Source organism: Mesoplodon bidens (genome assembly GCF_964165515.1).
Source record: "Mesoplodon bidens genome assembly, chromosome: 5".
Lineage (NCBI taxonomy): Eukaryota > Metazoa > Chordata > Mammalia > Artiodactyla > Ziphiidae > Mesoplodon > Mesoplodon bidens.
In genome coordinates this window covers 8,677,579-8,699,963 of record NC_138161.1, presented here as the reverse complement: position 1 = coordinate 8,699,963, position 22,385 = coordinate 8,677,579, and the positions used below count along the sequence as shown (strand labels likewise).

The 22,385-nt window shown below is 42.1% G+C and overlaps 1 protein-coding gene across 2 annotated transcripts in view; it reads right to left on the bottom strand.

Annotated features, from left to right (window-relative positions):
* VPS26C (VPS26 endosomal protein sorting factor C) overlaps positions 1-22,385 on the bottom strand; it is a 53,718-nt gene that overhangs the window by 14,144 nt on the left and 17,189 nt on the right. For both annotated transcript variants that reach the window (XM_081235987.1, XM_081235988.1), the window contains exons 2-3: positions 4,552-4,695; positions 3,305-3,454 (exon numbers count right to left, since the gene is read on the bottom strand). In XM_081235987.1, the coding sequence (XP_081092113.1) occupies positions 3,305-3,454; positions 4,552-4,695 (294 nt within the window). The remainder of the gene's footprint in view (positions 1-3,304; positions 3,455-4,551; positions 4,696-22,385) is intronic.

Genomic DNA, 22,385 nt, shown 5'->3' with positions numbered 1-22,385 from the left:
ACAAATGTAAGAACTGTTGACAAAATATAAGGATAGTCACCATTAAATCATTTATTTAATCATTCAGAAAATATTTACTTGGCATGTTCTATGCACCAGGCACTACGCTAAGTACTTCACACCAAGGGCTCATCAACCCCCCAGGAAGAGGGGTCATGAAGCCTGCTTGGGGTCACAGAGTTGGGATCTGAATTTATACCTGCCTGCCTGCCTGCTGCTGAAACCCAGGCTCTGAATCTTTACGCAGTACTGTAACTCCAGCCCAGATCTGTCTGATCTGTCTGCTGCAAAGCCCTGGATCTTCTCGCTCTATCATGATTCTTCCCAGTTACTAAGGAGTGATCTACACGGTGTGAGCTACAGGAGGTCAGAGGGGGTCAGGAGGGTCAGACTTGAGCAGGGCTCCAAGAGGAGGTGCAAGATTCGATCTTTTTTTTTTTTTTTCTTTATGGATGCGCAGCATGCAGGATCTTAGTCCCCCGACCAGGGATGGAACCCGTGCCCCCTGCAGTAGAAGCGCGGAGTCTCAACCACTGGACTGCCGGGGAACTCTCAAGATTTGATTTTTTCGACTGTCAGTAAACACACGACAGGAACGAGGAAAGAGAACGCGTGTCAACAGATTTAAAGCAGACTCCTAGAAAGGAGTCTGTGAACAGGAGGACTAGCATCTCTATCATTTAGTTCTGATACACAGTTGCAGCAGACATGTTGGTACTGCTGTATTTTGTGTTTTATAGTATAAAACCTTGCTAGTATGGCCACAAGAGTAAAACAACCATAATACAACTTCCCCGTGATTTAAACAACTTTTAAAGGAAAAAGTGGCTGCACAGAAGACGACTAGAAACACGGACAGCTTCCTGTACGCTCTATCTACGAATAGGATGAGAAATGGATGCAAGGTGGCTGAGAAGAAGAATCAGAGCAAATAAGATCAAGCCCTCTGAGAAGTTACAAGGAAATCAGCCCCTGCAAGTTGGCAATTTAATACTGGCTACATTTTAAATCCTTTATTCTCTCTTATGATTTTTCCTGTTTTTACATTATGTTACTACAACACAATTCAGAGGATAAATGTAAAATGTCTTTGCACCCGTATAATTTGAGAAAGATGTTATTAGGGCTCAACAACAACACTTTCTATCCCAAGTCACGCACCCGGGACGCTTCACGGGAAGCTCCAGAAGCGATGGCACTGAGAAGGTGACGCCCCGTGGGGCACCTCTCTGCCCCACTGTCCAACAAGGAGGGTAGAAAAAGCCCCATCTCTAGAGACTGAGTGACTGAGTGAACTGATGAATGAAAAAGAGATCAAGAAGCTATAATCCTAGCTTCTCTCAAGAAGTATATTTCTCAAAAGAAGCAACGACAATTTGAATAAGAGCTGAGAATTTGATGATATTGGGGAATATTTATTCATTCTGACAGGTATGAAAATAGTTAACTGGGATTATGTAGAAGAATGTCCCTATTTTTTGGTGATAGATATTGAAGTATTTTGAAATGAATTGTCAAGATTCTGTAACTAACTTTGAAATGATTCAGAAAAAGAAAAATACAGATGAAACAAAGGTGGCAGAATTCTAATAAATGTTGAATCTAGTGGTAAGTGTAAGGTGACAAGCTCTTATAAATTTGAGGTTGAGAAGACATCTCTACGTTTTCAGAAATTTATGAGATATTTGGGGAGGTGCAGAATTCCAAGTTGTAGCATTCTGAGGTTAACCCTCAAAGTGGTAAAACCTGCTCACCAAAATAAAGGGGGTCGGGGTGATTATTTACCTTACTAAAGAATTAACCACATGTTAACTCTTCTTCTGCATTTTAACTAGTTTCCAACTTACACACAGCTACACAGGAACCCAAGTTTTGTATGTACATCTGTCTGGTTTCTTGGCAATACTTGGAAAAGGGTGAGATTTCCAATTTTATTTTAAACAAATTAATCTTTTAACAAGAATGATAAACACAGGAAAAGAAAGTGACAAGTAAGAAGTATGACCACAGAAAATCTGATGTTATTCTATTCAGTTTCTAATGAATATATGCTTCTATTGCTAAATAAGCAGCATCAAAGAACTACTGTGTGGGTAAAGCAGGTTGATGCTGATTCTGGCAAGAGAAGAAAATAATTTTGAAAATGCAACGTTTGCGATATTTTCAGTCTTGCTAAAAAGGAAAAAGGCAATACTTTCTTTCATGGTGAAAGTATTCCCAACCTAGAAAGCTGGTCAGAGGATGCGGGTCTCCACAGCAGCGACCTGTATGTCTATACAAGGAGCCTCCTCTGAACCTAGACACTTCATTGTCACTTCTTATGAGCCGCCCAAAGCCTCCAGGATATTTATTGCCTGGAACAGGTGCACTGACAACAAAGGACTAGAAAAGTTTTTCTTTACAGAAAGGTATTTATTGCGATAGAGTACATCATACTACATGAGTTTCTTCTTGACCGATCTCTTAGGCCATACATAAAACTCACATACAGACAAACCTTTGGTTAAACTCTCACAACTGTTTGGAGGATTTCTATTTTAAAAGTGCTACATTTTAAGCAGGGGAATGGTCTCTACCAAGACCAGATTATCAGCTAAAAATTAATAAATCAAAAAATTTCCTAACTGCCAGCCCTCTTGCACATACGTAAGACAAAATACTTTTGTCTCATCCAGCAGGGGAACCGCTGCAAGGCTGATAACACAAAAGTACCTTTCTTTCCGCTGAATAAAGGAAAGGCTCTCTTTCTCTCGCTCTGAGTCATGACTCCAAACTGCGCCTGAGACAACAATAGGGACTGTGAAAAGAACCCTGAACCAGCGGAGGTAGACGGGAAGTCATAAATCCACTTCCCCCTCATTTACAAGGTTTGTTCAATAAAGAATACAAGCCTATGTCAGAGCGGGAGCCTTTGGGTATGAAACAAAGAGATATTTATACGTATAAAATAGAAAAGTTAGTGTGGGTGCCAGAGAGAAGTGAGGGCATGTCTACTACCAACAATAAAAGCACCCCCCTTACAGTGTCAGTGTGGCCTGAACAGAGCCCCAAAGAAACAACGGAATTTTGGAAAGAAGCTACAGCTTGGGTCCTCCTAGATCCCCATCAAAGATAATGGTCATACATAAAATATGTTCTGCAGGGCAAAATGAGAAATCAGTACAGAATATACACGGGAGGGCTCAGCAATAAATACAGTATTAAATTCTTGGGTCCACCTATGAACTTTCAGTGAAAGAAAGACCAAGCTGTTTTGCAGAAGAAAAGTTGTGAAATCAGCTTCACAGGATAAGGAAACTCTCACCTGAATGTTGACAAACACGCCGTGGTAAGTCTCATACAGAACTCTGTTACCCTTCACGTGCAGAGGAAATTCAAAAGGAATTTCTGTTTTGCCACTGGGAAATTTTCCTGGTTTCACCATTTCGATGGTACTGTTGATAATCTGGATGGGCTGTAAAGAAAACCCAAGTCAGTCCATCAACAAGCACTTCTTGATGCACTTTCTTTCATGTTACTGCATCTATTAAATAATCTCCTGAGACACCACACCCCAGCCGTCAGCCACTACCATCCTGGTGCCCTGTCAGCAGTGAGTCGGCCCAAGGTCTCTGGTTCATTTGCAGGACTGGATGCCTAGGTGTTTGGTGCACAGTAGGAAGTGAACTGATATACTTCCCTCCCTTATCCCGAAGTATCTCAGTTGACTGTCCTAACGACCCTTCCAGCGGGCACCTCCACCCTTCAGGCGTGCATGGCACTTGGCAAGGCGCGGGGCCCTCGTGCAGCCCAGGGCACCTGTGTAGGCCTCCTCGGCTGGGCCCTTGGAGGGAAACAGTACTCACACTTGGAACCTGCCTAAAAGGCAGGTGTTACACCTTCCTTAGTTAAGGTACTCTAAGCCATTGATGTACAACCACTTTGAGAAAATCCACAGCTTCTGAAGTGAGTCTCTAAGTGTTGATGGAAGAAAATAAGAAAACTGTGGAAAAACCCGGGAAGGTCCTGAATCTGAATACTTTTAATGAACCTTTCTTTCCTCTCAACTCTTTCCCCTTCAAAACTTAAAGAGTTAATAATATGTCCTTCAGGAAAAGGAAACTATAAGTATAGAAAAAAGATTTCACTTTCTAGAACACAGAACTTTAAGTGACAGAAAAGAATGGCTCTACCTGCATCTTACCTGAACGCCATATCCAACAGCAGCTGGATTAAAGTAACAGTTAAAATAACAGCTCTGTTTTAGGAAGGTAAGTGCCAGAGTCCCAGGCGCGACTTCTCCAAGCGCTAGGCTCTTTAATGGCTGAAATCAGTCCCCCTAAAGCTCCCCTAATCCTGTCTAATGGGAATAAAAACAAGCAGACTTTCAATAACAGAATATATTCAAAATCAAAACATCTGAATGTTTTTTCAGTTTGATTAGTAAATAGTAAAAGCATAACTACCACCATTCCTTGCAAAATAGCGACAAATAACAAGCCAGACAGCAAGTATAAACCACCACAGACGTTTGAAAAACGAACTACAAACGTGCAACGCTAGCATTCTTACCTTAACAGAATTATAGAATGCTTCGAACACACCCACACTCTTGGCACTGAGTTGGAGGTTCACGGTTCCTTCCACGGTCAAGGAGACTCCCTGGTGCTGGACTGAATCCTTCCCAGATACGACCACCACCCCGGAGAGCATTTCCTGGGGGAGGGAAGACAGCCACCCAACACGTTAGCACGGCTCTTTCATCCACCTGGTTTACTAGCAAAGTCAGCCTCCGTAACCGTCAATTTGCTCAAAGATGCAGACACTCACTGAGTGCTTATCTCAGACCAGATGCCTGGATAGCAGGATGGGGAAGGGCCAGCCCTGGGGGGTCCCGGGGGAGCAGGGCGAGGAATCTCATCCCATCACCGCCTTCCAGACACACCTTCGTTCCCACTGGAGAATCCAAACAAATGTCTGATTTCAAAAGGGCAAAGAGAAGGGCCTGGGGGAATGGCAGATTCACCGACCATTACAAAGGAGCGTGTATGACGATCTCCTCAGAAGGAATATGACACAATAAGACCCTTTTCTTTAGGTTCTTTCTCAATTATGCTGACTAAGATGATTACACACTGTCAAACGCATGAGTAATTGAGCATGGCTGCTGGTCGGGTCTCCTCTGCCCAGAGAGCCTCGTGGGGGGCCTGGCAGTCGTGGATGTACCACCCGACGGCCACACGGCCCTTCACTAAGCCCCCAGCCCCTCTGTGTCCTGCTTCCCGCTGGTGGACAGTTGAGCCCAGATTTCCCTGGTTCATGAATCATTTAAGAAAGCCTTCACAACAGAGCATCCATTCACTTCTCTGGCGATAATCACTGAGTCATAGACTATGGACATTAACTACAGTCCTTCCTGTCACCGTGGGCTTGATGGTCTCAAGTTGCCACTGGGGTTTGAGTGGAACAGGAAGTTGAGAAGATTAACTAGCACCAACCAAAGGAAATCCACAATAGACACAAAACAACGTGTTTCTGAAATGACCTCGAGAAACGGTTTGTGACTGTTCTCAAGTGGTAATGTGATGGCAGAACTGATGACAAAAAGACGAAAAAAAGAAAAACAACAAAAACTAAAAATGGCCCCACAGATCAAAGCATTAAAAACATCTGTCCTCCTGGCGTTTAAATCTGCTTACCTTTTATTTTCTCTAGTCATCTGGTGAAAAAACTTTCACCAAGTTCTCACATTATGTGAAATTTTGGGAGCGGGGACTATTCTAACGTCCCTTAAATATGCCAAGTATTTTGGCTTTGTTTCCCATTCCCCATCCCAAAGCGCTGAAGTCTAAATTAAACAAACACTCTCAGCTCCCTTTTAAGCAGAATTCAAGGGGCAGAACTCATTTTGTTCTTGACATAAGAAGCTCGTAAGAGAATTTAAGTGAAAACCCTTCTGAAATACTAATTTTACTTTCAAATTTAATTAAAATTAATTCTATTAATTTTTTGTACAACCTAAATGAAATTTAAAAATGTAATTTTTAAGAATTTAAATCCACTAGTATATTTTAAGAAATATGCTTTACTAGCATGCCCCAGAATTAAAATCAGAGAAAACAATTTCATGAACTTTATCAATTAAACAACACAATAGTACTTGGTTCTGCTTCTATTTAATCGTAACGTATTCAGTTAATCTCATGGGAACAGGATCTGGGTTGACCACTGAATACCATATTATAATCACGACATCAATAGAACTGTTTCCTTCCTTAATCCCTATGGCATAAGAAGGAAAAAGCAGTGAAGTACCCTGGAAATTAGCAGAGTAAATATTTTATGATTCTTTTGTCATTCCTTGATTTCAATTAAGAAATACAGTAGAGAGAATAAAAAATTAATATAAAATTTGCAGGTAAATTAGGCATTCTAACAATACACAGGTCCATTCAATCCCTACCAACATAAGAAGGATAAAGAATGAGTCCAAGCACAGCCCATGGAGCCAAGAATTTTAAAATATATTTCAACAAAGAGTTAAGACCCATGGTAAGAAGACGACTGACACTTCTTTTTGCTTTTTTAAACTGAGGTATAACCGACATACAACACTGTATTTGTTTTAGGTGTACCAGACAATTCTTGGTTAATCCTGGTGAGAGAGGAGAGAATAATTTGTGTAACTGAAATTAAGGAGAACCCAAGACCTCACCAAGAACTTCCCGCTCAGACTCCCACCTAGAAGGCTCAACAGGGAGAAAAGAAGTCAGGGCCGTGGACAGCGAGGGTACCTCGCTGGTACCGTGACGTGATAAGCGGGGGTCCCTCACTGAGGGCCATGATTTCAAAGAGGAGCCCCTCCTGGACGTAAGGACGACAATGAACCCCGGAAGCAATGTACAGTGTGTGCTGATTTTCGGGGTGAGAAGAGCCAAGGCTTCTGTCACGCCAGCATGGAGGCCCCTGCCCTGAGACAGGTTACGAAACGGAGAGAGACGCAGGCCCCGCACTCGTGCGCGCGTAGCCGACACGAGGAGACAGATCCCGGCGCTCTGGCCCGCCCGTGTGGCCCTCGGAGGGGACCCGCAGCCGCCACGCTCCCACCAGCATCGGCAGAAGCCGGGCCCTGCTGGGGGGCGCGTCCCGCGCGGCGCCCGCGGCCGGCCCGCAGCAGGGGGGCTCCGGGCTCTGCCCGGAGGAGCCGAGTCCAGAGGAAGGCCTGGAACCCCGGCACCAGAGCCAAACCAGAAGCGGGGGCGCCCAAAGGCTCCGGGTCTCCCCGGCAGACCGGCCGCCGGCTTTCTCCGCAGAAGCCGCCGCCGAGGCTTCCCGAGGGGGCTGAGAGGCTGCGGCTTGTAACTCTGTGTTCTCTAAACGGAAGAGGCCGCTGGCGGACTCCACGACTCTTTTCTTCTTTGTTCTCCGGAATCTAATGCCAAACCCATAATTAGGGCTCTGGGCTGCAGGAGGGCAGCGTCGAGTCAGCAACGCCCCCCGCCCGGCCTCCTGGAAATCACCCAGAAGAACAAGACCCAAAACCACAAACGCCCTTCTCGGTGAAGCACGGAGACGGCTAAGTGCCGTGAAATAGGTGAAGAGACGAGCAGGGGCCGCGCAGTCAAAAGCCGAGGTGAGGCCCGCGGCTGCAGGAAGCCGCTTCTGGAAGGTGAGGGGCACCCGGGAGGGAGCCTCCCGACGCCCCGCGCGGGAAGCAGGAGCTGTGTGACCCGCCCCGCAGCTGCTTCTCACATACGGGGGGCGGGGGTAAAGGTTAGAGAGACTCAGGTCAAACCTCAGCCCGCGCGGTCCCGGAGTAAACCATCTCCTGCAAGGAGGAGACATTGAGAGAGCCAAGCACCTCTGCTCTTCTACGTAAAGGAACTCCACAGGGTAAAGGCCAGTCATTTCCACGGCCCTACAGACGGGGGGCTCCCGCCCCACCTGTGTGACCCCATCTCTAAACCCTCCCCCTCTGCCACTCCTCTCCACCGTCCGGGCCCCTCATCCAGCCTCAGGACGTGCGCACACACTCCTGCCCCCACCTGGATGCTCTTCTTCCAGAACCCACGTGGCTCGTGACAGAGACTGTCTCCTTGACCAAACTCCACTCAGCCTCTCTTGAGCTCTCTTTCAGCCAGGCCTCGGCTTTTCATTTCCGTGTTCCTCTCTGCATCTCGTCCGATTGTCGCAAGAATTCTGCTAAGTCAGTTTAACCATCCTCCATATCCATCACCCTCAACACCTGACCAGGTTCCTCATTATCCACCTCTCCTGGCCCCGCGGGGTGTCTGATGGACCTGGCCTGCCTTCAGCAAGAACCCTGTGAGCTGGTTTATTCCTTTACCCTCCTGATGTTTCTTCTCAGTAATTTTCCATCCAGTGAGCACCCCCCCACTCTGCTCCCTGGCGATAATTACCACCTGCCCACACTGCACTCAGAGTCGAGCCTCTTTTCCCCACGGCAAGACCCCACTGCAGTGGTCCCTACATCTATGGCCACAGTTCCCCCCTGAATAAAGTCTGCTTTACCATCTTCAACAAGGGCCATGGATAATTTTTTCCCTCACACTCGCTCCCTCCTCTCCATCAAGTTGGTGCTCAAATGACAACATCCTCATAAGGACTCCCCTGACCACTCCTATTAAAACTGCACTACCCCCTTCCAACACTCACTTATCCCCCCTCCCTAACTTTGCTCTGCAGCACTTGTCGCCTTCTAAAATACTCCATAGGTGCTTATCTATTTTCCTTATCATCTGTACTCCTGGAATGTAAACTCCACAAGGGTAGGGTGACAGCAAGAGCAGGCACTCGATGTTTACTGCTCGGATAAACGACCACCCACCAGAAAAAGACAGCACCATCAAGCACATGGAAACTGTGAACGTGCATTTCACCGTGAATTTTTAAATGACATGATGCCATTGCTTCTATGAGGGATGAACACAAGACAGAGCTATGAGAGTTCAGGGATAAGATGGTGAGGCAAAAGAAAGAGATAAAAAATATAAGAAAAGCTCAGAAAAGAAGTGGAAGGAAAAAATAAAACAAAACCATCACAGAAAACGAGGTGAAACTGAAAGGGGCTCAAAATACATACAGGACAGAAATGGGAAAATTCAAACAAATCGTGTGAAAATTTAAGAAAGAATTAAAAAGAATCACCAGAGAAAAAGATAAATACAAGAGACCATGAGGAACATCCAACATATGCATAATGAAGTTCCCAAATAAGAAAACTGAAATAATGGAACACAACATATTTACTGATGTAAGTTTTAAATACTGAAAAAGCAAATGGATTAGGAACGGTTAAGAAAAAAGACTCTAGTAAAACTATTCTACTTAAAAAAAGAAAGAATTCTTTAGGAGTCAGGCAAAAGAAAAGTCCCTTACAAGAGGGGGAAAAGCAGACTTCTTTACAGCAAAATACAATCCAAAATGAAAGTACAGCAATGCTCAAGGAAACAAAGTGTGATGATACTAGGGTTTTATATTTACCTCAACAGTTGCTCACATATAAAAGAAGTTTTAAATGTGCAAAAGCAAACAAACAAAACCCCAAGGAGCACTGCATAAAAAGCCTTCTTGAGGAACTGACTAGATAGTGAACTATAACTCTTCAAGAGAAACCCTGCATCAAAAAAACCAACTGTGGGCTTCCCTGGTGGCGCAGTGGTTGGGAGTCCGCCTGCCGATGCAGGGGACGCGGGTTCGTGCCCCGGTCCAGGAGGATCCCACATGCCGCGGAGCGGCTGGGCCCGTGAGCCATGGCTGCTGAGCCTGTGAGTCCGGAGCCTGTGCTCCGCAACGGGAGAGGCCACAACAGTGAGAGGCCCGCGTACTGCAAAAAAAAAAAAAAAGAACCAATTGTGAGGACTGGATCCATTCAACTGAAAGAAGAAGACTAAGACGTACGTGATGATTATGGTGAGAGCGCAGAGTGCAAGTCCTGGCAGCGCAGAAACTACTTCAATAACACCAGCTGGGCAACTAAGGGGCTAGAGAGTGGGAGGCAGCACGATGTACGCGGCTTCCTTGTCCTTGACAGCTCGGGTTGAAAAACGTATCACTGAAACCATGCTCTCCAATACGGTAGTCACTAGCCATAGGTGGCTATTTAAACTTCAATTTATATTAATTAATATTAAGGAAAATTTAAAGTTCAGGTCCTCCGTTGCCCTAGCTACATTTCAACTGCTTGCAAGCCACATTATGGCTAGTGGCTATCACAACAGACAGGGCAGATAAATAGCACATTCACATCATCACAGAGAGTCCTACTGCACCGTGCTGATTTAAAGTTAATAAATCAAAAATAAATAAATAAATAAATAAATAAATAATCCATTTATCGTCAAAAAAATAAAGTTAATAAATCAAATAATGTTGTGCAAATAAAGTTAACAAGTTAAACACCAATAAAGGTAATACTTGTAAATAACTAAGATCAGTTGGTAGAAGAGAAGGGAGAAGGAACGAAGAGGAGCCATACTAACTTCATCATTGTCCACAGTAGAGAATTAATAAATAACATCTAAAACAGAGAAGATCTGGGGTACAATAAAAAGCTGTAAGGATAAGAGTTATAATAAAACTGCAAATTATTAGAAGATCATACAAACAACATAAAGCAAGTAAGACTGTAGAGAGGCAGATGTTCTAAAAGCTACTTACAAAACAATACCCCAAGGACTTCCCTGGTGGCACAGTGGTTAAGACTCCACGCTCCCAATGCAGAGGGCCCGGGTTCGATCCCTGGTCAGGGAACTAGATCCCACACGCATGCTGCAACTAAGAGTTCGCATGCCACAACTAAGGAGCTGGCGAGCTGCAACTAAGGAGCCTGCCTGCCGCAATTAAGACCCAGTGCAGCCAAATAAATAAATAAAATAAATATTTTTAAAAATGTTAAAAAAAAAAAACCAATCCCTCAAATGATAACATAGCACCAGTGGCAGAATTAATGCCAAACATATGTCATATATATATATATATATATATTTTTTTTTTTTTTGCGGTACACGGGCCTCTCACTGTTGTGGCCTCTCCCTTTGCGGAGCACAGGCTCCGGACGCACAGGCTCAGCGGCCATGGCGCACAGGCCCAGCCGCTCCACGGCATGTGGGATCTTCCCGGACCGGGGCACGAACCCGTGTCCCCTGCATCAGCAGGCGGACTCTCAACCACTGCGCCACCAGGGAAGCCCCATATGTCATATTAATAAACAGGCTAAATTAATACCTATTAAAAAACAGACGTTCCGATTTTATCTCAGAGCAAAACCCAATTTTATGTTGTACGACAAAGAAGCACCTAAAAACGGCAGGGGTGAGGGTGGATTTGGAAAGGTTGAGGAAGAAAGGATAAGCAAAGGTATATGAAGCAAATGGAAGAAATAAATCGCGGGCTGTAATCTTAATATCAGACAAGGCTGAGTTCTGAGAAAGAAGGATTAAACCAACAAAGAAGGGCACTGTATGCTTTTAAAGGGTACAGCCCACAGGAGAGACATGCGGCATCACTATCTGTGGATCAAATAACACAGCATCAACACTCAGAGCAAAAACCACAGGGGATACAGGAGAAAACTGAGTAAAACACATTCATTGTGGGAAATGTTAATTTACCCCCCTTAGCCAGGATGGAAAAGAGGACAAAAAGAAGAAAAGATATAAGCACCTTAGTTACACATCAGTAAAGTATAACTAATTGAACTCAATACACAACATGCTGACCTCCACACCCTGAATGCAGTAAGTCCAACAGGTCTTTCTTTAGGGAAAAAAATAGCAAAGCAAATTATTAATCTAATCGAGAAATAAAAAATATCAAAGATAGAGCAGTAATTAAAATAAGAATAAAAGAACACATTGTTCAATTGCATATAAGTAAATCTGAAAAGTTGGTAAAGTGAATTACTTTTCTAGGAAAATATAATTTACCCAAACTAACTCCAAAAGAGACAGGAAAGCTAAACAAATAAATCACCATAGAAAAATCAGAGAAAGTTATATATAAGCCCCCCCAAAGCACCAGGCCCAGAGACTTCCACAGATCATTTCCAAATGTGTAAAGTACAGAAAATTCCAATGTTAAACTACTCCAAAACACAAAAAAGTAAAGAATTTCTTTTAAAAAATAAAGCAAATATATCAGTGACACCACAGTAAGACAATATCTATACACACAACACACCCATACAAAAAGAAAACTAGATTTTTCTCACTTATAAATACCAGTGCAAAAGCCCTATATAAGATATTAGCAATACAACCCAGTAGCAACTTAAAGGAATATTACACCATAAGTATGTGGGATTTAGTCCAGGAATGTATGGATAGCTCAACTGTTGAGGAAAACTATTAATACAACTCACAATTAATAGCTCTCTAGAGAAAAATCGTATAGTCATTTCCATAGATGCTAAAAAGTCACTTGCTAAAATTAATATCCATTCTTGATAAAATTCTTATTAGTAAAATAAGAATAGAAGGATATTTCCTTACCCAGAAGCCAGCATCAAACTTAATGGGAAATGAAATACATTGCATTTAAGTCAGGAATAAAACAAGGATGACCACTATCATCACTATTAACGTACTATATGTACTAGTTAATGCAATGAAACTAGAGAAAGAAGTATGAACTGAAATGGAGGCAAAATTATTATTATTTGTAGATGACACGATTGCATGCCTGAAAGAACCCAAGAGAATTTACTGAAAACTATCAACATGAAGAGAATTTCAGGAAGGAAGATAGCTGGGTACAAAATTAATATACAGAAATCAATAAGGCAACATGTACACAACAACTATCAATGAGAAGATACATTGGAAGAAAATACTTTCTTTTTAAAACCAACAAAAAGTTAAAACATTATAAATCAATTTAACAGGAAATGTCTAAAACCCTTAGAAGATGAAAACTTAAAACACAGCTGAAGGGCACAAAAGAAACAAATGGAAAGCCACACCATGTTTTTACACCCTTTACATGTCTACTTTCAGTCTATAAAGGTAACATAATCCAAAGAAAACAACATCAGAATTGTTTTTTCTTTTTTAGAGGTGGGCTGGGGTGAGACAGACTAGACAAGCTGATTTTAAAACTCATCTGGAATAATAAATAAATTTTATTTATTTATGAGGAGAAATGAGGGGGACTAGCCCTACGAGATATTATAACGTCTCAAAAACTTACAAAGTGAGGTGCAGGGCATGTACAGGCTGAAAGGTCAATGGAACAAGACGGAAACTCCAGAAATAAACCCAGATATACGGGAATTTAGTAGATGATAAAGGAAACATTTTAATCCAGAGGGAAAGTTGGAATATTCACTAAAAAGTACTGGAAAACCAGCCAGAGATCTGGGGGGAAAAACTGTCCAGAAAACTGGCAAAAAAAATTAAGTTGGATCCATACTGCAAACCTTTGCAGGTAAAAAGTTCTAAGTGCATCGAAGACTTAAATGTAAAAATTGAATAACCAAAATTTTAGAACCACAGGGAATGATTTTTATCATATCAAAGTGGCAAAGGCCTTTCTAAGAATGACTCAAAACTCAATAATAAATGACTACAAATACAACCAAAAATAGTTTGTTACATAAAAGTGATTACAAGCAACATCACTTATATAAATGATAAACTAGAGAAATAATGCAACTTAATATAACAGGTAAAAGGCTAATTTCTCTAATATTTTAAGCAACTTAATAAAACAGGTAAAAGGCTAATTTCACTAATATTTTAAGAACTCCTAAAAAATAAACAAAACAAAAACCACCTAACAACCTAATAGAAAAATTGAATGATACGAAAACAGGTCACAGAAAAGGAAAAGCAAATTGCTCCTAAGCCCAAGAAAAAATGCTCAATATCAATGATAACATGAGAAATGATCATTAAAACTATCCTAAGTGCCATTTTCCACCTATCAGATTAGCAAAGACCAAAATATGTGATCATACTATGGTAGGGGAGGGGGCAACAGGCACTCTCATACATTGCTAAGGGTAGCTGAGAATACCACAGTCTTGTACGGGCCATTTGGCAAAACCGAAAACATTTTACAAACACCTGGGCCCAGCAATACCACTTTTAGGAATTTTCCTCAAAGACATTTGCACGTTGAAATGATTATGTACAGTAGTTACTCACTGCAACATTGTTCGTAATAACAAAAGAATGTAAACAACCTAAATTCCAACGATAAGAAAATGGTGGTTTTCCCTTTAATATCTTGGAGATATTCATATTAGTACATATATGTTCTTTTTTTTAAAAGGCTGCATGTTGCACCATTGTGAAAAATGGGGAGAAAAAGAACATTTATATATATTTACTTGCATATGCATGAAATAACTTTGGCAGAAATGACAAGAAATCGAGAGCTTTTAGTTGCCCCATAGGAGAGGACCTTGATGGACAAAGGAGGGCAGGCGCATCCATTCTGGAACTCAAGAATTTTAAACCACCTGCACAGATGTTAACTGGTAACATAATAAATCAAGTTTAAAGTAAGATCAATCCCAGGCTGGGTGACCTCGAAGTGTAAAAATGTACAAAGTTCTAAGCCCCTTAAATGCTGATGACCCAAGGGCACAGTGGTCTTCCTCAGGAAAAGATCTGAAGACTGTACGCTAGAAAGTCACATTCTCCGGATCACCTCTTACTTTGGACTTGAACAAAACTGCTAGGGAAGTAAAAGTCTCCGAGTTAATGCCTCAGCCGCTCTCTCTCTAATATTTTCTTTCTGATGGTCCCAAGCAGCATGAGGAGCCTCCACAGCCATCGCTGTCCCCAGGAGTCCTCTGAGTCTCTGAACAAGTCCTTCCTTCTTAACATTTCAGCAATACTCTTAGAAACGCCTAGGATTCTTTTTTTTTTTTTTTTTGCGGTACGCTGGCCTCTCACTGTTGTGGCCTCTCCCTTTGCGGAGTACAGGCTCCGGACGCACAGGCTCAGCGGCCATGGCTCACGGGCCCAGTCGCTCCGCAGCACGTGGGATCTTCCCAGACCGGGGCACGAACCCGTGTCCCCTGCATCGGCAGGCGGACTCCCAACCACTGCGCCACCAGGGAAGCCCAACGCCTAGGATTCTTATACCACGTCGGCCTAGAGATCCTGTACCCCAAGCGTGAGTTGCCCTTTCACTTACAGACAGTGAACCAAATGTGTTAAGCAGTTCACTAACATAAAAAAAATCACAAGGTGAATCACTGCGCTGGGTGGGAAAACACAAGTGGACTTTTGCTTGTTGAAAGACTCTCGTCCTTCTTGGTGGCACTGAGAGACCCGTTTTGGTTGCAAAAGGGAAATCAGACCCATTGAAGAGATTTCAACTTCTTAGGTGTCCCCATCTCCATTTTTCTGTAAAACAACTGTTTTCCATCGTGTTTTAAAACAGAATAAACAATCACCAGATATTTCTCCACATATTAAGTAATGGGCCAGTACTGTGTGGTGTTTACTAAGGTTCTAGAAAGCAGAATTTTGAAGAGATGCATCATTTCCTATCTATCATTAAGACCAAGACAATGCTGTTGAGCAACCCCATTCCTAGATGTTACTCAAATGAAATCGAAGATTTTGTTCACACAAAAACCTGTACGCAAATATTTCTTGTAACTTCACTCATCATCACCCAAGTGTCCTTCAGCGGGCCAATGGAGGAACAGTGGTACATCCATGAAAGAGAAGACAACTCAGCAATAAAAAGGAACAAACTACTGACACACACGGCAACTTGAATGAGCCTCAAAGGCATTATGCTAAGTGGTAAAGCCAGATTCAAAAGGCTGCCTGTTGTACAACTGTATTTATGTCACATATGTGACTTTCTGCAAAAGGCCAACTATAGGGATTAAAACCACATCAGTGATTGCCTGAGGCTGGGGCGCGTGTGGGGCAAGAGGCTGAGTACAGAGGACACGAGGGAACTTGGGGGAGTGCCGGAACTCTTCCATATCTTGATTGTGATGGCGGCTAAGGTCTCAGAGAAACTTGCAGTGAAAAGAGCAATCTATTGTATGTGATAGACGTCAATTAAGAAACTCACAAAGATAATCAAGTATAGAAAGAAACACAGTTATCCTACCTTGTTGACAACAGGGTCACATTCTTAAAGTGATTAATATTTAAGTAAAAATCAAGCAGTTCATTAGCAATGAAACTGTAACAAAATACTGAGATACTAATTTGTGTGGCTTATATATACTTACTGCCAAAACAGTAGAAATAATATAATCATTCAGTCAACATATATTTTTGGCATGCGCACCATGTATCAGATAGTGTTCCAGGCACCAGGGACAGGGTAGTGAACAAAAGAGGTAAAGCCCTTGTTCTCAGTGGGCTTACATTTCAGTACTGCATTCTGATGGTGTACTAATATGGTAAAACAAAGCAGCTTTCTTCTAGGTCAGTATAGTACAAGTACAGGTCTAAATACTCAGTAAAATGGGCTGACAAAAATCACAGCTATTGTCCAATGGAGCCATCTCTGAAATTTCTAGTTCTGAAATTTTCTTGAGAGTCTGGAAAGGAAACCTGAGCCCCTGAATAAAAGTTGAGATGAAAGGGGCAAAATGAGATTGCCAATACTAGTCAGAAAAGTAAAAATTAATAAGAGTAAGTAAATATAAGGTCTTTAGCGCAGGAATATTAAAATCGAATCTTGGCGTGCTGCATGGTTTCAGGGGTTAGATGCTACATATTAGCAAAATTATGAGTTAATACAGATGACTAGATTTCAGATTTCAGTAACATTAAAACTCACAGAAACTTTATAGTGTTGATACTCGTTTGGCATTATTGGCCTAAGTGAAGGCAAAGACTCCAGACTATAAACCCAAGAGTTTAGGAGAGCTCTGACCACAGAGGCGTCTGGGAGATGGCCTGATTACAGGCCAAAGTAATGACTGTGGAATACAGGCAGATGGCCAAAGAAAATGCTCTGAGTAGCCAGCCCAACACTTACATAACGAACCACCACCACCAAATTGAATACCAGTCAGAGGGAACTCAAGTAGGAGTGAGACCGACAGTGCATCACCCAAATCCAAGGCACAGGCAAACTCCAGGAACAGAGAGCGAGAGGTGAGCCCTGCAGCAAACTAGGCCACGCCAAGGGCTGCTGAAAGCAGGAGCTCACAGAAGAACTCAGGGCAGTCACGTGCTGCCCAGCACAGGTGCAGCCTCCCTGCTTCAGACGGGCCCGGCAGCTCCCAGGGCCACCGCCCGGGGCCACCATCCCAGCCCACAGCAGAGGCTGGGAATGTGCAGCATTGGTCCTGGGAAACGCACATGGAGCAGTGAAGGGGAGACAGAGGATATTACTCCTCATCCAACACTCCCTCCTATTACCTGAATGTTCTCAGCAAGTTAAAAGAAAACTTTTTAAATGTACAAAACAAATATAAACTCTTTTGAAATACCCAAAACAAATGGACACTATGATACCTTTTTTTAATTTTAGAAAAGTTTTTTTCCTGATTATTACTGAAGAGGGGAATTTCGGCCCATCGGCCCCTTACTTTTCCACTGACGGGACTTGTGCTCCTTTCCCAAAGGTTATGATTTGCATTTTACAGTAATGGTCTTAAACAACCTCTTCTGATGAAACAAAGGAAGGGCCAGTTTTTGGCTGACGTCATGCCTAGTGTGTGACAGGAAAACTGTAAGCCTAAGTAAGACTGTCATCATGGTGGGACAGGGTAGTGAGGATTAACGGAAGCCAGTCGTCATTGGAAAGCATGCGTGCCAATGTCAGACAACACAAGAACCTGCCAACCGCTGGGAGGATGGCTGGTGGAACCCTTCCAGTTCCTCAGGGGCAAGCTCTGTCTGGGCATCAGAAATACAAGGTCAGAATGGATTCATTAGGTACAGGCTCCCATCAAGAGTTAAAGGCTACCTACAATCTCACACTACCCTTCCCAGGATGAGTTTAAACACCAGGGAGAACAGTGCAGGACAGACTCCATCAGCTTCTGCTGGGTCTACTGGCCCAAGAACCCCAGGTGAGCAGGTTTCAAGGAGGAAACTGGCAGAAGCCTAACGAAGGATGGTCAGTCCACAGGTAACCTTGGTACTCGTGGATGGTGGGTCTATGACCTGTATGGAGTTAGAAGGCTACCTTTTTTTGACTTAAATCCTCCAGTGAATAAAAGCAAAATGTTTTAAGCCTGGTTGTACGCACTGTTATATCAGAAAGTTAACAGAGCCTGTAAGTTTTGGCATAAAACAAAATAAAACGGGATGATATGAAAAAACTTCAACCCTGTTGGCTCTGGCTAGTCATTACATCCTACAACTAGTAGTTAGTTTCAGTTAGTTCCAGATGTGTGCAGATGCCTCAGCAGCCACCTTGGGATTTGAGGAAGAGTCAGGGAGGGCAGCGTGGGGGGATCACTTCAAATGAAAAAGTTCTGCTTTTACCTGCTTATAAAATGAACTATTTTAATGGATATTATATTTATTAAAATTAATATATCAGAATGCTAATTGATAAGACTTCATTTAATAAAAGAGTCTCATTGCTTAGAATTGCAGCAGGGAGGAGTGCAATCGTTACTCTAAACAGTGTTGTTCATTTTCTTGAGCTGTTTATGAGGAAACATTCACTGTAGTTTGTGAGATGAAGGGTAAGATATAGTTTCCATCACCTTTAGAAAGGCTCCATTCCTCTGAGCCGGAATCTTCTCCTGCCTGCAAGTGAGAGAGCAGACGGTCGCTTCAAAACAGACCATAAAAGACAAAGGAGATCCTTGTAAAAAATGTTTACTGAAGTACAGTTAATTTACAATATCATGTTAGTTTCAGGTGTACAGCAAAGTGATTCACTTACACACATATATGTTCTTTTTTTTACATTCTCTTCCATTATAGGTTATTACAAGATATTGAGTATGGTTCCCTGTGCTACACAATAGGTCCTTGTTGGTTATCTATTTTACATATAGTAGTGTGTATATTTTAATCCCAAACTCCTAATTTATCCCTCCACTCCTCCCCTTTGGTAACCGTAAGTTTGTTTTCTATGTCTATGAGTCTATTTCTGTTTTGGAAATAAGTTCCTTTGTATCATGTTTAGATTCCACATATAAGCAATATCATATGGTATTAGTCTTTGTCTGGCTTACTTCACTTAGTATGATCATCTCTAGGTCCATCCATGTTGCTGCAAATGGCCTTACTTCACTCTTTTTTATGGCTGAGTAATATTCCATTGTGTGTGTGTATCTCGTATCTTCTTTATCCATTCACCTGTTGATGGACGCTTAGGTTGCTTCCATGACCTGGCAATTGTAAATAATGCTACAATGAACATGGCGTGCATGTGTCTTTCTGAATTATGTTTTTCTCTGGATATACACCCAGGATTGGGATTGCAGGATCACACGGTAGCTCTGTTTTCAGGTTTTTAAGGAACCTCTATACTGTTCTCCATAGTGGCTATACCAGTTTACATTCCCACCAACAGTGTAGGACGGTTCCTTTTTCTCCACACTCCCTCCAGCATTTGTAGACTTTTTCATGATGGCCATTCTGACTGGTGTGAGGTGGTACCTCACTGTAGTTTTGATGTGCATTTCTCTAATAACTAGCGATGTTGAGCATCTTTTCATGTGCCTTTTGGCCACCTGGTCTTCTTTGGAGAAATGTCTTTTTAGATCTCCTGCCCATTTTTTGATTGGGTTGTTTGTTTTTCTGATATTGAGCTGTATGAGCTGCTTGTATACTTTGGAGATTAATCCCTTGTCAGTTGCATCATTTGCAAATATTTTCTCCCATTCTGTAGGTTGTCTTTTTATTTATGGTTTCTTTTGCTGTACAAAAGCTTTTAAGTTTAATTAGGTCCCATTTATTTTTGTTTTTATTTCCATTACTCTAGGAGATGGATCCAAAAAGATACTGTTGCGATTTATGTCAGTGTTCTGCCTATGTTTTCCTTTAGGAGTTTTATAGTAGCCGGTCTTACATTTAGGTCTTCAATCCACTTTGAGTTTATTTTTGTATATAGTGTTAGAGAATGTTCTAGTTTCATTCTCTTACATGTAGCTTTCCAGTTTTCCCAACACCTCTTAATGAAGAGACTGTGCTTTCTCTATTGTATGTTCTTGCCTTCTTTATCATAGAGTAATTTTTTTAAATAAATTTATTTATTTTATTTATCTTTGGCTGTGTTGGGTCTTCATTGCTGCACGCAGGCTTTCTCTAGTTGCAGCGAATGGGGGTTACTCTTTGTTGTGGTGTGCGGGCTTCTCAATGCAGTGGCTTCTCTTGTTGTGAAGCATGCGCTCTAGGCACGCGGGCTTCAGTAGCTGTGGCACGTGGGCTCAGTAGTTGTGGCTCGTGGGCTCCAAAGCACAGGCTCAGTAGTTGTGGCGCATGGGCTTGGTTGCTCTGTAGCATGTGGGATCTTCCTGGTCCAGGGCTCAAACCCATGTCCCCTGCATTGGCAGGTGGATTCTTAACCACTGCGCCACCAGGGAAGCCCTGTCGTAGATTCATTGACCATAGGTGCGTGGGTTTATTTCTGGGCTTCCTATCCTGTTCCATTGATCTATATTTGTTTTTGTGCCAGTACCATACTGTTTTGATTACTGTAGCTTTGTAGCATAGTCAAAGGCAGGGAGCCTGATTCCTCTAGCTCTTGTTTTTCTTTCTTAAGATTGCTTTGGCTATTCAGGGTCTTTTGCGTTTCCATACAAACTTTAAAAATTTTTGTTCTGTTTCTGTGAAAAATGCCATTGGTAGTTTGACAGAAATTGCACTGAATCTGTAGATTGCTTTAGGTAGTATGGTCATTTTGACAATATTGATTCTTCCAATCCAAGAACATGGTATATCTTCCCACTTGTTCCTTTCATCTTCAATTTCTTTCTTCAGCATCTTATAGTTATTGGAGTACAGGTCTTTTGCTTCCTTAGGTAGTTTTTTTCCTAGGTATTTTATTGTTTTTGATGGAATGGTAAATGGGATTGTTTCCTTAATTTCTCTTTCTGAACTTTCATTGTTAATGTATAGAAATACAGCAGATTTCTGTGTGTTAATTTTGCATCCTGCAACTTTACTGAATTCATTGATGAGCTCAAGTAGTTTTCTGGTAGTGTCTTTATGATTTTCTGTGTATAGTATCATGTCATCTGCAAACAGTGACAGTTTTACTTCTTTTCCTATTTGGATTCCTTTTATTTCTTTTCCTTCTGATTGCTGTGGCTAGGACTTCCAAAACTATCTTGAATAAAAGTGGAGAAAGTGGACATCCTTGTCTTGTTCCTGATCTTAGAGGACACATTTTCAGCTTTTCACCAGTAAGTATGATGTTAGCTGTGCTTTATCATATACGGCCTTTATTACGTTGAGGTAGGTTCCTTCTATGCCTGTTTTCTGGGGAGTTTTTGAATTTTATCAAAAGCTTTTTCTCCATCTATTGATATGATCATATGGTTTTTATTCTTCAGTTTGTTAATGTGGTGTATCACAGTGATTGGTTTGTGGATACTGAAAAATCCTTGCATCCCTGGGATAAATCCCAATTGATCATGGTGTCTGATCCTTTTAATGTATTGTTGGATTCGGTTTGCTAGTATTTTGTTGAGGATTTTGCGTCTATGTTCATCAGTGATACTGGCCTGTAATTTTTGTTTTTGTGTGGTATCATTATCTGATTTTGGTATCAGGGTGATGGTGGACTCACAGAATAAGTTTGGAAGTGTTTCTTCCTCTGCAATTTTTTGGAATCGTTTCAGAAGGATAAGTGTTAACTCTTCTCTACATGTTTGCTAGAATTCTCCTGTGAAGCCATCTGGTCCTGGACTTTTGGTTTTGGGAGTTTTTAAATCACAGATTCAATTTCAGTACTTGTAATTGGTCTGTTCATATTTTCTATTTCTTCCTGGTTCAGTCTTGGCAAACTGTACCTTTCTAAGTAATGAATAAAGCAATCTTTTAAAGAGCTGTTCACCATATAAATGTGCTCAGAAAGTCCTGTGTGCAAGTAGAGGACAATACTTGAAATTGATAGGCGTTCTTCACTTCACAAAAGTATTTTAAAAAAATTATACCTTTACTTGCTTCTGCCTATATGGAAAAGTATCTGAAAAGAGCCAGGACCCCAAGGCCAGAGAGCAACAGTGTACAGCTAGCTGGGTCTACCGCCCCACGCAGGGATTCAGACAGGCCTGAAGCAAGTCACTGCATGAACTGACCTCTCCCTAAATCCTCCATCCAAACAGGCCAAAGTTTATTTCTGAGCTTTGGAACGTTGTGCTTTTCTTGTTGGCATAATACCATCCATCGCTGATTTGCTAATAATGCTCTTCTGCAACAGTCTGGGCTTCGTGTGCTCACTGGGAGGGGAAGCAGGTCAGCCCACCTGGCCAATGGCTA